General features: G+C 41.5%; 1 protein-coding gene across 4 annotated transcripts in view; it reads left to right on the top strand.

The window, feature by feature from the left end:
* The window catches only part of TCP11L2 (t-complex 11 like 2), a 40,989-nt gene that overhangs the window by 13,282 nt on the left and 11,769 nt on the right, over nucleotides 1-15,938 (top strand). For all 4 annotated transcript variants that reach the window (XM_027541895.1, XM_027541894.1, XM_027541896.1 and 1 more), the window contains 4 exons: nucleotides 694-829; nucleotides 5,692-5,812; nucleotides 7,286-7,506; nucleotides 9,585-9,721. In XM_027541895.1, coding sequence (XP_027397696.1) covers nucleotides 694-829; nucleotides 5,692-5,812; nucleotides 7,286-7,506; nucleotides 9,585-9,721 — 615 coding nt within the window. The remainder of the gene's footprint in view (nucleotides 1-693; nucleotides 830-5,691; nucleotides 5,813-7,285; nucleotides 7,507-9,584; nucleotides 9,722-15,938) is intronic.

The raw sequence follows: 15,938 nt of genomic DNA, 5'->3' as shown, positions 1-15,938 counted from the left end.
AATTTTTGAATAATCTTTTTCAAATAACTGAAATAATTCTTTACTCCCTATTTCCTACTGAGAAGTAGATGATCAACTTATCAGATTTATTTTAATTATCTGCGTTTATGGAATTTTTGCCATGTTCCTTACTTAAATTATCTTGTTTAATCACTTCAGGACAGTCCTTCGAGCAGGTTAAGTTATGCTTCAGTGAGGTCAAATGGTAACCACCAATTAGCAAAACTTAGAATTGTGCTATATTGCATATACTTTTAGATATTATAGTTTTAAAAAATCAGTTAGTTCATATTAAATTAATGTTTAAATTAATGTTATGAATTACAGTATAAAAAGTAGTAATCAATTTCCTGTAGAGTACATGTAATAGATGCAGATAGTAGTATGTGCTGAAAAATGAAGTGATTTAATTTTTAAAAGTAACTTGTAATAGCCTATATTAATAAAAAATTTCTAAGAAACATTTGACAGTTTATTATCAATACAGTAACTGAAGCTATCAAAGGAATTAAAAAATTTTTGAAGCCGTAAGTATCAAGCATGGAAATCTACCCGCTTTAGTATTCATTCTTCTTACTTGTAAAACCTTGAAAATAATACTCTGGAGTAGCTTAAATCTTGTGTGCATCAGAACGTGTCACTAGTTGGCAACTCCTCTTCCACAGCATTAACTGGTTTTTGTTTTCTTTTCAGCAACGAGCCCTCCCAGGGTTGTGACATTTGACGAAGTGATGGCTGCAGCAAGGAACTTGTCAAACATGACTCTTGCTCACGAGATAGCTGTAAATGAGAACTTTCAACTGAAACAGGATGCCCTCCCCGAGAGCAGGTAACCTGGAGGCATCTGTTGTGCATGAACTGTGCTGCAGACTCTGTGTGTGTGTGTATGTGTGTGTTCTGCAAACCCAAATATTCACACTGATTCCTAGACAGTCTCGTATAATGTCTACTGGGAGTTAACAGTACAGTAAGCCCCTACATGTGAACCTTCAAGTTGCAGACTTTCAAAGATACGAATGTGCCCCTGTATGCCAGCTGTTGGACTGTGCTACTGTACTTTTAAAGGTACAATACTGTAAGATTTAAAATGTTTTCTTTTTTGTGTGTGCTTGTTTTTTGTGTATTACTTGTGTGCAAAGTATTATAAAACTATTACAATATAGTACTCTAGTACACTATAGCCAATTGTGTGAGTTGGGTACCTAGTCTAACTTTGTTGGTGCAGGCATGCTAAGTCGCTTCAGTCATGTCTGACTCTGCAGTCTCATGGACTATAGCCCACCAGGCTCCTCTGTCCATGGGATTCTCCAGGCAAGAATACTGGAGCAGGCTGCCATGAGAACAAATCAGGCTTATGGATGTGCTCTCAGAATGGAACTCATTCATATATAGGGGACTTACTATATTTAGTTCTCTAACAAGGTCTTTTATTTGTTTTTAAAACCATTCTTTTAGGATATATGTCACTCACAGAGTTTTAGAATTCAGTTTATATGTCACTTCCTGAGCGAAGCTTTTCCTGACATTCCTGAACCCACTAGATTACATGAAATCACCTTCTAAAGACTCCTGTAGCCCCCTCTCCCTCTGTTAAGGTGTCTTATAATTGTTAAGGTGTCTTATAATTTTAGGCTCGAGGTCTGTCTTTTCCACTGGACCCAAAGCCCTGTTAATGGAGAAACTATGTCTATATTGTTTGCTCTGTTCTTATTGCCCAGCAGAGTGCCTGACACATAGTACATGCTCAAGAAATATTTTCAGCCTGACTTATTAAAAACTGATATTCAGGTTGTAAAAGACAAATGAATGCAGCTGAGCTGCCAGAGTGATGAGTCTATCTAGAAGCCTCTGGAGGTAGGAATCACGACAGCATAGGTACCCCTGGTTAACGTCATGCCCAAGGGATCTCTAGTTAGAGCCATGTCCTTATACCCCACCTCAGTCTTTCCAGTTTTGGTGGTTCACAAGTCCCTGGGACAAAGAGAAGAAAAGGCTTGCAGCCATGACTGCAGGCAAATAAGCTTTAGAGGCAAAATAGGCCCATGGATAACCACACTGAATCTGAAAGCTCACAGTGCCATTTATAAATCAGGAGGCATTCTCTCCATTAGTGAAGACAACATATAATATTTGATTCCATTCAGCAAGTTTTTGTTTTAAAGCAGGAAAAGAGTAAATATAGTAATTTTCCTGTTTAAAAATATGGGTCATAGTTCTCCTCCTGGGGATGTTGTTCATAATAATCATGAATACTTTTTAAGATTACTGGCCAAAGTAGGTGTATCTGTTTGGTTTTCTATGGTGACCGCATTTCACTACGATCCTTTTTACCAGCTCTGCTGCTCTACCCCCAGGCCAAGTCACCATCATCTCTGACCTGGATTCTTTCTACCCTTGCTGATTTCCCAGTCTTCATCCTTAGCTCCTGGAAGTCCATCCTCCACATACACAGTCAGCCACAGTGATCTTTCTAGAGGGTAAATCAGATTAAATCGTGGTTCTGCTTAAAACCCTTCAGTGGTTCTATCACACTTAGAATAAATATTCCAACTCTATAGTATGACTAGCAAGGCCCTCCTTCAACAACCATGCCTCTTATTCCTTCCTTTCTGCTTACTTCAGCCACACTGGCTTCTTTGCTGATCCTGCGGCATACCAGCTTGATCCTATCCCGAGGATTTTTTTCCGTCTTCCTTCTTTTTTAATGTGTTTCCCATAGGTCTTTACCAGCTGCTTTCTTTTCCCCATTCGTGTCTTGGCTCTAAGGTCACTCACTGTCTTAGAGAAGCTTTCTTCTACTGCCCCATCAAATGGGCACCCTCTTCATCACTGTGGACCACATGGTCTTCCTCTGCCTTCCTCATGGCTCTGAAATTGTCTTACTCACAGTCGATGTATTTTTTGTCTTTCTGTCTCTGCCAACATATAAGCTTTTTGAGAGCAGATTCTTTTCGAAACACCCCAGTGCCTGAAACAGGGCCTACCACATATTGAATTTTGAATAAACATTTATTGACTAATAAAAATGAATTTTTAAATTTAAAATGAGTATGATTTATGAAGTGCAGCAAAAGACAAATTGGGAATATTTGCTTTAAATTCATAAGTTGCAAATACAGACTGAATGAGGGCCCTTTAGAATCAGACAGACCTTAGGGTTTGAATCCTGGCTCTGCTGAGACTGTATCTGAGCCTCACGTTCTCTACAATACTCACTCTGAATGCATGCTCCTGGGCATGTAAGTGCCTTGCACATGGGTATTTTGATACTGTGTGAGATAGGAATTCCCCTTCTCTTCATTTTCTGCCATGGCTAGAAAATGTGAGCAAGAGAAACAGCACACAGGATCAGGACACATTATCTTTGTTTAAAAGTGAAATAGCATAGCATTAGCTGTTGATTTTTCAGATGACTCTCCACAGTGGCCAAGTTGATACTATTTTTTTTTTCATCAAAGCATCATCCTTTATTACTTGTGATAAATGAGACAGGCAATTGCTCTCAAAGCACTGTCTCCTTTACTGTTTAAAAAATGGCTGACTCTCATATTTTACCAAGTATTTTCTTAGGGAGAAACCCTTGGTAAAATAAGTCAGATTTCTGATACTGGGTAGGAATGCTTATAAATGATTTGATTGATCTCATCACTACCCACCCAAAACTAGAAATCTAAGAAGTTTGGAAAACGTAAACTCTGACATCCTTCAAGGAGCTATAAAGTTGTGTTAGCTCATTCCTGCTTGGTCCATTCAAGCCAAGTACCTGAGGCTTGTAAAGTCAAGAGCAAACATCCATTCCTGCAATGTTTGCCTTTCTAATTGTTCTTTAATTGCTTGATAGCGTTTCAGACATTGGGAATGGCATTTATGTTGAATAAATCTACTCAGGCAACTAGACTAACTTTTAATATTTAAAGTGGCTCAGTAGAGTATAGTATTTGCAGTTACAAAAACAGTTTTAAGTCACGCTTCTCAGAAAGCTAGTTTTTATATCTAACATTATTGTATATTTTAGCTATTTGAGCTTTAAAAAGAAAATTTAAGTGACATGCTTAACTGTCAAATTATCAATTCATTCACCATGCATTCAGTAAACCTTCAGTAAATACCAAGCACTACGCTAGGCATGGTCGCAGGTACCTAGAAGAAGTGGCCTCTGTCTGAGAGAGGTGCATAGCCCCGTGAGGAGTAGAAACTTGAAGTGATTACAGTTCAGGGAAATATGTGCTTTTCTAAAAGCAGTTTCAAAATGGTATAGGAGTTCAGTAGGGCTGTGTATTTTAACGTGCACCTATTTTGGGGCATTGACATTGACAGGATAAAGCAAGGTGGCCACCTATTCTATTGTGAAGCTTTCCTAGGAAGGCTCCTATTTCAGCAGTGTGGTCTGGCCAACTTTAAATGGGACATCTAAGCTGGAGCTGGCAGGCATTCAAATGCATGTCTCCTTGGGGCCAATCTGTTCTGTTCCATGCCACGAAACATCCGCTATTAAGGAAAGAACAACTTGGGCACCTCATCCTAAAAACCTAGACCAGGTCTGAAGACCTGTGTAGACGACTAGCTGTGGGAACTTCCCTGGTGGTCTGGTGGTTGAGATTCTGCTGCCAATGCAGGAGTCACAGGTTTGATTCCTGGTCTGGGAATTAACATCCCACATACTGTGCAGTGGGGCCAAAGTATTAAAAAAAAAAAAAAAAAAAAAGGGTGGATGGGTGAAATAAGGTATCTCCTTAGGACAGAATTTTATTTATTTTTGTTTTTGGCTGCACCAGGTGTTGCTTTTACATGGGCGTTCTCTAGTTGCCGTGCGTGGGCTTCTCATTGTGGAGCACAAGCTCTAGATGCAGGCTTCAGTAGTTGTGGCACACAAGGTCAATAGTTGTGGCTCCAGGCTTAGTTGCTCCATGACATGTGGAATCTTCCCAGACCAGGGATCAAACCTGTGTCTGCTGCCTTGACAGGCAGATTCTTATCCACTGTGCCACCAGGGAAGTCCTAGGACAGAATTTTATGAACTTGTCGAAAGCTATAGGAAGGAAGCACTTAAAAAATTTAGGGGATAATTATGTCTGCTCAGCCAATATGGGCTCATGATGAACTTAAGGAAAGCTGCAAAAAATAACTGAGCAGAAGTGGGAGGAGCTAAAACCCAGCAAAGAATGTGGTGGTCACTATTTAAATATTATTGTCATATTTTAAAAATGTTTTCATACTAATCGCCAGTCCAGGTTCGATGCAGGATATAGGATGCTTGGGGCTGGTGCACTGGGATGACCCAGAGGGATGGTACGGGGAGGGAGGTGGGAAGGGGGTTCAGGATGGGGAACACGTGTACATTCGTGGTGGATTCATGTTGATGTGTGGCAAAACCAATACAATATTGTAAAGTAATTAGCCTCCAATTAAAATAAAAAAATTTAAATTAAAAAAAATTTAGGGGAGACACTTAAGACAGAATATTCAATGAAATAAGTATATACTATTGTACAGACCACTACTAAAAAAATTGTATTAAGACCATTCATTGAAATATGTCAAATATGTCAAAAGATTAATAATAGAATTATGAGCAGTTTTTATTCTCTGTTTTTCTGCATTTCCTAAGATTTCTACAATGTGCATATTTCTTTTATAATTAGGAAAAATAGTGCTTATGTAAAAAAAAAGTGATTCATTTCATTCCCATAGCTTGGCTGGTCGAGTGAGGCACATTGTCCATCAGGCCTTCTGGGATGTCTTGGAATCAGAACTGAATGCTGAGCCTCCCGAGTATGAACACGCCATCAAACTGTTTGAAGAAATCAGAGAGGCAAGTTGATGTTGTCTGTATTCATTAGTAATCCTCTGACTCCACCCCACCCCAGAGGCTGTTTTTCTGCTCTCTAAAGAGTATTGGAGGCTTCTTTTGAAACACTGAGCCAGTTCAATCACTGGAAGAGTTTTTGCCTGCATCTCTGAGAGGAGGATGGAGACGGGGAACAAGCCCTCAACAGGAACACAGGCCCGTGCTTAGCTGGTAAGGCGGCGGCTGTGGTACTTCAGAGCACAGAGCCCAGGTTAGATAGGTCAGCTTTAGTGATCTGCTTCTGCTTTCTCCTAAGTCTCAGTCTCCTGAGTGAGTAAAGTGAAAGTCGCTCAGTCGTGTCCGACTCTTTGCGACCCCATGAACTATACAGCCCGTGGAATTTCCTAGGCCAGAATACTGGAATGGATAGCCTTTCCCTTCTCCAGGGGATCTTCCCAACCCAGGGATCGAGCTCAGGTTTCTTGCCTTGCAGGCAGAGTCTTTACCATCTGAGACACAAGGGAAGCCGGAGTCTCCTGAGTAGTTGCAAGAATTAAATCAAATGACAGTCATAGCTAACATTTCACAAGACACTTGCTCTGTGCTAAGCACTAGAGTATTCATTTATTCCTTACCATAATGCTGTGAGGTAGTTATGCCTGTTACTATTTTATATAAAGAAACTGAGTTACCTGACTCATCCAAGGTCACACAGCTTTGAGGGGCAGAAGGTATTTGAACTGAGGCACTCCTGCTCAGAGATCATGCTCCTAACCACATGCTGTGTGTATAAGTACAGTGTCTGCTGTGTCGTGAATAGGTTGCTCGCATAATATATAATGTGCGTGCATGCATGCTAAGTTGCTTTAGTTGTGTCCTACTCTTTACAACCTTATGGACTGTAGTCCACCAGGCTCCTCTGTCCACGAGATTATCCAGGCAAGAATGCAGAAGTGGGTTGCCATGCCTCCCTCTAGGGATCTTTCCAACTCAGGGTCGAATCCCTGTCTCTTACATTCCCTGCATTGTCAGGAGGGTTCTTCACCGCTAGTGCCATCTGGGAAGCCCATAATATATATTTCACATATAGATATACTGTATTATACTAATGGGGCCCATGGGGCTGTTACTATTTGCCCTTCTTTAAAAGGTTCTTTTGGATCCCTGATCTGCAACTTTTTCTTTCTTTGCATGATTTCTCTGTAAACTTTTAAAAATTCTTTCAATACTATTGCTTCCCTACCAGTTATTTTCATTATGATGGTGTTAGTAACTTCCCACAGGAGGGAGGGGAAGGCTTTCATTCAGAAGATAGAGCTTTCTTTTTAGGACAGGACCCTGTCATGCTTCTCTGATCCACCACCAAGTCGGGGCAAACTTCCATGATATCCAGGGCATTCAAATACTGAGGGCAGGGAGCTTGGTCATCTAGACACTGAAATTTAAAAAATGACAGCCTTTCTTCATGTAATGATGTTGTTCATTCTCCCTGTGCAGATTCTCCTCTCTTTCCTGACTCCTGGTGGCAACAGGCTTCGCAACCAGATTTGTGAAGTTTTAGACACAGACCTCATTAGGCAGCAGGCTGAGCACAGTGCTGTTGACATCCAAGGCCTGGCCAACTACGTCATCAGTACCATGGGAAAGCTGTGCGCCCCCGTGCGAGACGACGACATCCGAGAGCTGAAGGCGACCAGCAACATCGTGGAGGTGCTGAGGTTAGTGCTGGCTGCTTGCATTTTCTTAAGGTACCTTTGAGTGCATTCAGAAGGGAAATGTGGGAATTGAGGAGCACAGAATAGTAACTGGTCTCCCAAAGGAACCCTTAACCCTAGGGAAAAAACTGACTAAGCAAGGGGTCAATCATTTATTGTGTGCGTGGAACTTTCACATAGAATGAGCAAATGAGGGTGTTAGTTGGCAGTGCTGGGCCCTAGAGATGCAGTGATGAAAGGGGCAGATATGATCTCTGACCCCAGGGAGTTTACAATTTAATGGGGAGACAACCCTGAACAAGGAATTACAGTTGTGATAAAGCGCTGTGGGAGGGGAAGTAGAGAGGATTAATAGGGCCCCCAGCAGAGGCACCTAATCTCGGCAAGGATACAGGAAGCCTTGATTAGGTAGGGTATTGGGGCTGCTTTGACATGTAAACCTTGAATTCTTAGTGATTTAAATACTAAAAGTTTGTTTCTCACTCATGCCACAGTCTGAGTCAGGGATTCTTGGTCAGGCAGCCTTTCAAGCACCATACAGGGACCCAGTCTCCTTCTCTCCTTGGCTCCACCCAGGTCTTTGGAGTCCTTTACACTCAGCTGGTGAATGGGGAAGAGATCACGAGGAAGGCATGCTGCTGCTGCTTAGTCGCTCAGTGTGACCCCATGAACTGTAGCCCACCAGGCTCTTCTGTCCATGGGATTTTCCAGGCAAGATTACTGGAGTGGGTAGCCATTCCCTTCTCTAGGTGATCTTCCCAACCCAAGGATTGAACCCACTGAGCCACCTGGGAAGCCCTGAGGAAGGCATATTAAATGTTTAACCACCTCGGCCCAGAAGTGACATATTCCACTGACTATGCCTAGTCCTGTGGCCCCACGTAGACTGAAGTGGTTCTAGGCAATGTGATTGCTGTGTGAAATCACATTTCCCAGCCACACATCCACACTGTAGAAAGGGAAATGGACCTTTGGTGGTTGGTTAGCTAACTCTGCTGCAGCTTCCCTAAGGAAGTGATGTATACAGTAAGATCATAGGGACTCTAGCTGTGATCCCAGAGGAAAGAGGAGTCTACAGTACTTTTTGGCATTGAGGCAAATTCTTCTCCCTCCTTTGTGTGTGTGTGTGTGTGTGTGTGTGTGTGTGTGTGTGTGAAAACAGCCACATAGAGAATTAAATTTCATGTAATAGTATTGGAAAGGGAAGGGGAGGAAACTGGTTTGCATATAGCAAGTTCCTTATTTTCTGACTTTGGGAAAGTTGACAGTTTCTCACGTCACACTTTCTTCATCTGTAAAATGGGTTGTAAATATCCTTAAGAGTTGTGTTCAGCTCTGGCAGGTTGAGATTCTTCAGCTGTGGAATCCTTGCTTTGAATGATCTTATTACCCATGTGTGATAATCACATCTGTGGTGTTCATCTTGCTCATATATTGGTACCTAGTGGTTGGTACTGTCCCTGCATTTCTAATACGCTATCTCATTGACTCTTCACAACATTTCTCCAAGGTTGATCTTGTCCCTTTCTTTCACAGGTGAGGAAACTGAGGCTCAGAGAGATTGAGTAACTTGTTCCTGGCCACAGAGCTGGTCAGTTGTAAAGCTCTGATTGAACACAGGGCTGCCCAACTCTGAAATGCAGTGTTTTCCCCGGCGCTTCACTGCCCTGTCCTTTTCTTTTTCTTTTTTTCTTATTTCCTTAGGAATAGATACAGGGTATACTATATTCAGACTCCTTAAAATTTCAGGGACTTTCAAATGAAAATTCCTTCTTGAATCTTTTTTTGTCTCATTGTTAAGACTCATTGTTTATACTTCTTAGTGTCTGTCAGTCTATGGCTGAATGTAATGAATCAGTTGGAAGTATATTTGCTAAAGCAAATACTCTTGAGACCTCTGGAAGAATACATTTGGAATGCATGTGTAATGCCTTTTATGAAAAGTGTCCTTGTCAAAGTGATTGGAATTTCAAAACCATTTCGGAGATGTTTATCTTTTCCAGTCTGTAAAATAAATAATAGTTAATGAATTTCAGATGATTTTCTTGATCACCTAACTATTTTAACTCTGAAATTTTTAGACAAATATTTCATGTCCTGGACCTCATGAAAATGGACATGGTGAATTTTACAATTCGGAGTCTCAGACCACATCTTCAGCGTCAGTTGGTAGATTATGAGAGAACCAAGTTCCAAGAAATTTTAGAAGAAACTCCAAGTAAGTAAAATATGTGTGGATATATAGTGAAATGGGGTGAAATATGGCATTTTGGTTTTTGATATCTTAAATAGTAGTACTAAAGGCTTTTGGCATTTCTGTTCAACATTTTTTTGACTTCTAAAGTTAATATCACAAACTTACAGCTGTTAACTTTGACCCCAGGAACTGTGCTAAGCACTACTCTTTACGCATTAAAAAAAAAGAAAGAAACATTTATTAACCACCTGCTGTGTCCCAGACACATCTTGGGTGCTGTAGATATGACAGTGAACAAAAAATAAAGTTGCAGCTCCCAAGGAGATGGCCGAGTAGGCATGACAAAAAAACAAGCATATATGGTCGGATGTGTTATTTAGTGCTATGAATAAAAGTAGGATAAAGAAACAGACAGTAATGGGGAAGGAGTGAGGGTAAGAGGTGATTTTTTTAGGTGAGGTGGACTGAGAGGCCTCTCAGAGAAGTAACATTTGAGCAGAGTTTGCAAAGGAATGAGGAAGGGCCGTGTGAAGATGTGAGGGAAGAACATTCCAGCCAGAGAGAGCTGCAAGTACAAAGGCCTTGCAGTGGAAACTTGCTTGTGTTTTGCGCAAACACAGGGCAGACAGTGTGGCTGGAGTAGAGCAGGCAGGAAAGAGTGGTTACAGTTGAGGCCAAGAAGTAGACCGAGGAAGGTCCTATAGAGCCTTGTTAGGAAATAAGAGGAATTTGGATTTCAGTCCAAATGTGATGGGGAGTCATCGGAGAGCTTGAAGAGGGAAGCAGCATCTGCTTTTTATTTTTATTTATTTATTTATTTTTGCTTTTTATTTTTAAAACACACTCTGGCTCCTGGGTAGAGAATAAATCATATGGGAGCAAGAAGGAAAACAGGGACACCAATTAGGTGGTATCACAGATGGTGGATGGTCCAAATGGTGGTGGTAGAAGATAGTGAGAAGAGATCAGGTTCTGGTTGTATTTTGAAAATGGAGTAACAAGATTTGCTGCAAGTTGGATGAGGGAAAAACGAGAGTGGAAGATGACTCTAAGCAACTCGATGAATAGTGATGCCTATTAGTAAGATGGGAGAGACCCAGGAAAGGAGGGTGGGAGACGAGATGAAGTCAGAGTTCAGTTTTGGACCTGTGAACTTTGAGATCTTGTTTGACATCAATATGTAGATACCAGGAGGGATTTAGGAATGAGATTGGAGTTTGGGGGAATGGTGAGCACTGGGAGTGTACATCTAAAGCCAAGGAACTGGATAGTAGCTGACACATATAGAATGCTTACCATATTCTAAACACTTTACCTGTTTTAACTGATTTAATCTTTATAAAAATTTTAGGAAATTACTCCCTATTTATGGATGAGGAAACTGAGACAGAGAGAGGCTCAATAACTTGCCACCATAATACAACTTGAGAGTTGTAGAGCTGGGACTCACCCAAGAAGTCTGACTCCACACTCCTGTCCACTCCATGCTCTTATCCCAGGGTCACCCTGGGTGAAATTACTTAGACAGTGAGTGTAGATATTGAGTGGGCCTGACCTGGGACTCTTGCACATCTAGAGCTTAAGAAGAGAAGAAAGATCCAACAACAGAGACTGTGTAGCCAGAGAGGGGAAGAAAGACAGGAGAGGGTGGTGTCCTGCAAAACAAGTGAAGAATGTGTTCAGGGATCAGCTGTGACAAGTGCTAAGTGGTCAAGAAAGATGAAGACCAAGGCTTTATTGTGGTATGAGACCGTATGAGGCTCCTTGGTAACTGTGATGGGAGCAGTTTCAGTGGACTAGTGGACATTAAATCCAGACCAGAAGCAGAGAGAGGAGAAAGTATGACCTCACTGAATCCTCACAATTCCTTAGTGGGGGAGGTGCTGTTATTTCCTTCATTCCACAGGTGAGGAAATTGAGATGCCAGATGTTGGGCAGCTGGCAAGAGGCTAGCTCACTGGTTCCCTTATTAGCAAACCCTTGACAGCAGCCTCTGGGCTTCAGTTGCAACCACAGTCTAAGTCTGGGTTAGGTCATTCCCCCCATGCTACCTTCCCCTTGTGGACTGTGCTCTTCTGTCAGGACAGTCAATATGATAGCCTTATGAATACAGAGCCAAACACATGCCTCCTTTAAAGGGATTCCAGCAGGCTGGAGCCTGTCCAGGGAAGAGGGCAGGGGCCACTGAGGGTGACATGAGGAACAGTCAGTGAAGCTGGGCCCATAGTGCCTGGCTCAGGTGGGCCATGAGCACTGCCTGCCCTGTGGTTAGTGATTCAGGGCTTTAGTTAAGTTCTGAAGGGCAGACTAGGACCCATGGGAGGGAAGTAGCCAACAGCCAATTTAGACCTTCCTAGCAGCTGGAGCTGCTCTTTTAACTTCAGAATGGACTTCCTGTCACTCATAGTAGCCCATGCTAGCTAACATTTTGTTTGCATACTTATTGTGTGCCAAGACCTTATTATGTGCCAAACACCTTACATTTATTAGCTTATTCATGCTTCACAAATCACCCTATGAGACTGTTATCACCCACTGTTTATAAAGGAAGAAATTGAGGTTAAAGTAAGAGATTGCTAGTGGGTGGAAGAGCCTGGATAACTCAGCCATGTCTCTGCCCCAAAGCATACGCATTCAACCACTATGCAAAACTGACTCTCTTCAAACAGTATACCAACTATCTTGAGGGTATTTGCAGAGAAAGTTCTAGCATTGAGTGGCAGATATGACTAGATGATGTCTAAGGATCCTTCTGCAACAAAAATTCTCTTGACTTTAGGGTTACATTGTTTTGGTTTCAAAGCCAGAGAGGGATTATGGGAAATAGAAACCTACATCAACCCTGGATCTGAAACCTGAATTATTAATATGATAACCATGTTCTTAGCAGCATTTTCCTGAGACTCACTGGTTGGTTTGTGTCCCTGTGTGTTCATATACATGTGTACAAATGTCTCCATGTCTTGAGTCAAGATGGGCCTGTAATCTTGAATAAATCCCTTAATATAGGGTTGAACTACAGTTTTGTTCATCTCAAATGATTTGTTTCTCTCCTTGAAATCCAGACTTAGTCACTTGTATTTCACTCGTACCTTTCACATTGACTTGGATATTTCCAGAGATTTAAGAATAGAATGAATCCAGCTGTGCAAATAGGTCATTATTGCCCAGCTCTAAATATGTTCCCAGAGAAATCAGGAGTCCAGGAAGCAGAGTGTATGTCAGCTGTTAATTATATCCTCAAGTCACGCTGCCAAAAGTCGGCCACTGTGCCCTGCTATCAAAATAAGAGTCTTACAGTACTGCACAGAAGTACAAAAGTGTTGGATTTTTGTGTGTACATGATTTTTATAAGATAATTATTTGGAAAATCAATATTTAGAAGTACTCTGGGTTTCCTAGTTGACTCCCCAAAAGATTCTATTTTGCCAACAGAGAGATTTTATGTCATCTCCCTATTTAAAATACACCCAAGAAAGGCTTACGCAGTGATTGGGTATGTGTCTTAAATGTCAGCAAAATAACCACATTAGATCCAACAACTAAATTATCTGTGGAAAGAATGGCACATAACCCCCAGGCCACAAGTAATTTTTCAGATACTCAGAAAGAAGAGGTTTTATTTATTTAGATCATCTCTTATATCTGATAAAATGTTCTCAGGAACTTCATTTCATGTGATTCAGAAATCCTCATGGGACATAAATATTTTTCAAAAAATAAATGAAATTTCATTATGATTATCTTTGCCTGGCACCCAAGGCATTTGGGAAATATTTATGCAACATTTTAGAGTTGAGCAAGCTGATGCTCAGCAGCAACCTGCCCAAAGACAGAGCCATGCAGCCAAGAAATAGCAAAGCTGGGACTGGAAACCAAGTCTCCCCTGGCCAAGCCAGGAGTAAACCAAGCTGCTGCCTTCATTCTTCTCTTTGGATTTTTCAATTTTGTGTTGTATCAGCTGAGTTATATCAGAAGCAACAGAAACTCACTGGCTGATTTAGCAGAAAAGGAAGTGAATGGAAGGAGAGGGCAGTTCACAGAAAAGCTAAAACTTCCTGAGTCTGCGCAAGGCCAGAAATCAGGAGGGCATCAGGAATCTGGAGAGGAAAAAACAAGGGGAATTCCCAGCTGCGTCCTCAGATGGTTAATGTGCACTTCAACATGGACCATCCTTGAACGCTGTAATCATCATTCAGAGTCCCAGGAAAGAGTCTAAGGGGTGTACGACTCAGCCAGGCCAACCCCTGGGTAGGGAGGTTGCCTGGTCCTGGTCATGGGGCCTCTAATTAACATCTGCAAAAAGCATGGAGTGAAGGAAATGATTTCTCAAAATCAGTACCAACAAAAGGAAAGGTGAGGTGTAGCCAGGCATAAAAGAGTGGATGTCACGGATAAGCAGACTACATTCTTCTAACTGAAAAGTGGAATATTTTGTGTGAATATTTTCCGGAATATTGAAAATAGGGGCCAGGCTAGCTCTCGGTCTTTGCAATTCTGAACAGGCATCATTCAGTAAACCAGGAGAATGGTGTAGAATACATGAATGGGAGTCCCTGGCATTGTCCAAACCTTTAAATAGCCCCTATTTTCAATATTCTGGAATTTCAAAAGAGTTGGACATGACTGAGCATCTGAACACACGCTCACACACACAGAGCTGGCCTAATAAGTACAGTAGGAAGTGTTCCCTCCTCTTGCTTTCTGAAAGTTTGCAGAAAACACCTTATATCTTTTAGTTTGATTTGCATGCACTGTGTGTATCAGGAAAAGGGAAAGATATCTCAGGTGTCAGGGACTAAATCAATTTGCCAATCTGAAGGAGACTATTTGAGTCAGTCCTTAAGCCCAAGGTTAACTCCAGAGATAGTGAATTAAAAAGGAAACCTGCCAGGTGATATAGAGAGCAGAAGCTTTTTGAGAACCTACTAAGTGACAAGTACCACTGGGAAAATGTTTGATTAGTTTCCAAAGCAAGGTACAGTACCTAGTGTATAGTGGTGCTCAGTTGCCGTTGAAGAAATTAATGGAGAGGCTTTTTTTTCATATGAAAAATCAAGTACCAATGCCTCTTAGGGTTGACCTTGCTCTTGGAGCCGCTCAGAGCAGTCGATATTCTTGCTTATGGGAGTGAAATCTCAGCAGCGTGCATGTGTGCTTAGCTGTGTCCAACTCTTTGGGACCCCTGGACTGGGGCCCGCAAGACTCCTCTGTCCATGGGATTATGCCAGCAAGAATCCTAGAGTAGGTTGCCATTTCTTCCTCCAGGGGATCTTCTCGATTCAGAGATGGAACCCATGTCTCCTGCTCTCCTGCATTGGCAGGTGGATTTTCTTTACCGCTGAGCCACCTGGGAAGCCCCTGAAATCTTAGCAGATCCCTTAGAGAAAATCCTTGTTTCCCTCTAAACTCTTGCTCTTTCTGCTTTACCAATTGTACTCACACCTGGTTACATATAAGGGTCACCTGAAGCGTTTAAACACAGATGCCTGAGCCCATCTCAGGCTGATTAAATCAAAATCTCCAAGAGCCGACACCCAAAATCTTTTTTAAGTTCCCAAGGTGATTCTACCATCAGCCAGGATTGAGAACCTCTGTGCTACACTGTTGCTTTTGTTTGAAATAACTAAATGGGCTTTTAAATGTGTCAGTTGTAAATGATTACACTTGTAGTATATAAATGCTTATTACCGCCACATTGTAATTATACCTGTGATGTTTCCACTCTGTCTGTTGGATGTCTTTTAAAGACTGCAAGTCTTTTACTTCTTTATAAACAAAACTGGGAAAACCAAGAACAACATTTGCCAACTGAAGAGAAGTAAAGTTGTGAAATTCTGGGGGTGGTATAGCAAATGGAGCTGCTCATAAATTACCCCTGTTTAAGGGCTGGGTCTGATGAAGAATTTCAGGGTGACTATTCTTTATTTCATTCTCTGGGTGTTTTTTTTTTTTTTTAATCTGCACCTGTGTTCAGTCTGCATTTTAAAGCAATCGACACCTTATAAATTCTACCAAATGCATACTTTTAATAAGAAATGTAGTCTAAAGAACAATTTGTTTCTAGGCGTAAACCTTAGAACTGGGTCTGAAGTAAAAAAAAAAGTGTTCATACCAGCATGTTGGGAAAGGCATAGCTCTGATCAGACACTCCAAGGGGTCTGGAACCCAAAATGTTTAATCACCACTGCTTTTAATCTAGATAACTTCTCTGCACAAGACTCAAGGTCATGTGTAA

This window comes from Bos indicus x Bos taurus, chromosome 5, assembly GCF_003369695.1.
Source record: "Bos indicus x Bos taurus breed Angus x Brahman F1 hybrid chromosome 5, Bos_hybrid_MaternalHap_v2.0, whole genome shotgun sequence".
Classification (NCBI taxonomy): domain Eukaryota; kingdom Metazoa; phylum Chordata; class Mammalia; order Artiodactyla; family Bovidae; genus Bos; species Bos indicus x Bos taurus.
The sequence above is the reverse complement of the archived record's forward strand: the minus strand, read 5'-3'. Positions and strand labels throughout refer to the sequence as shown.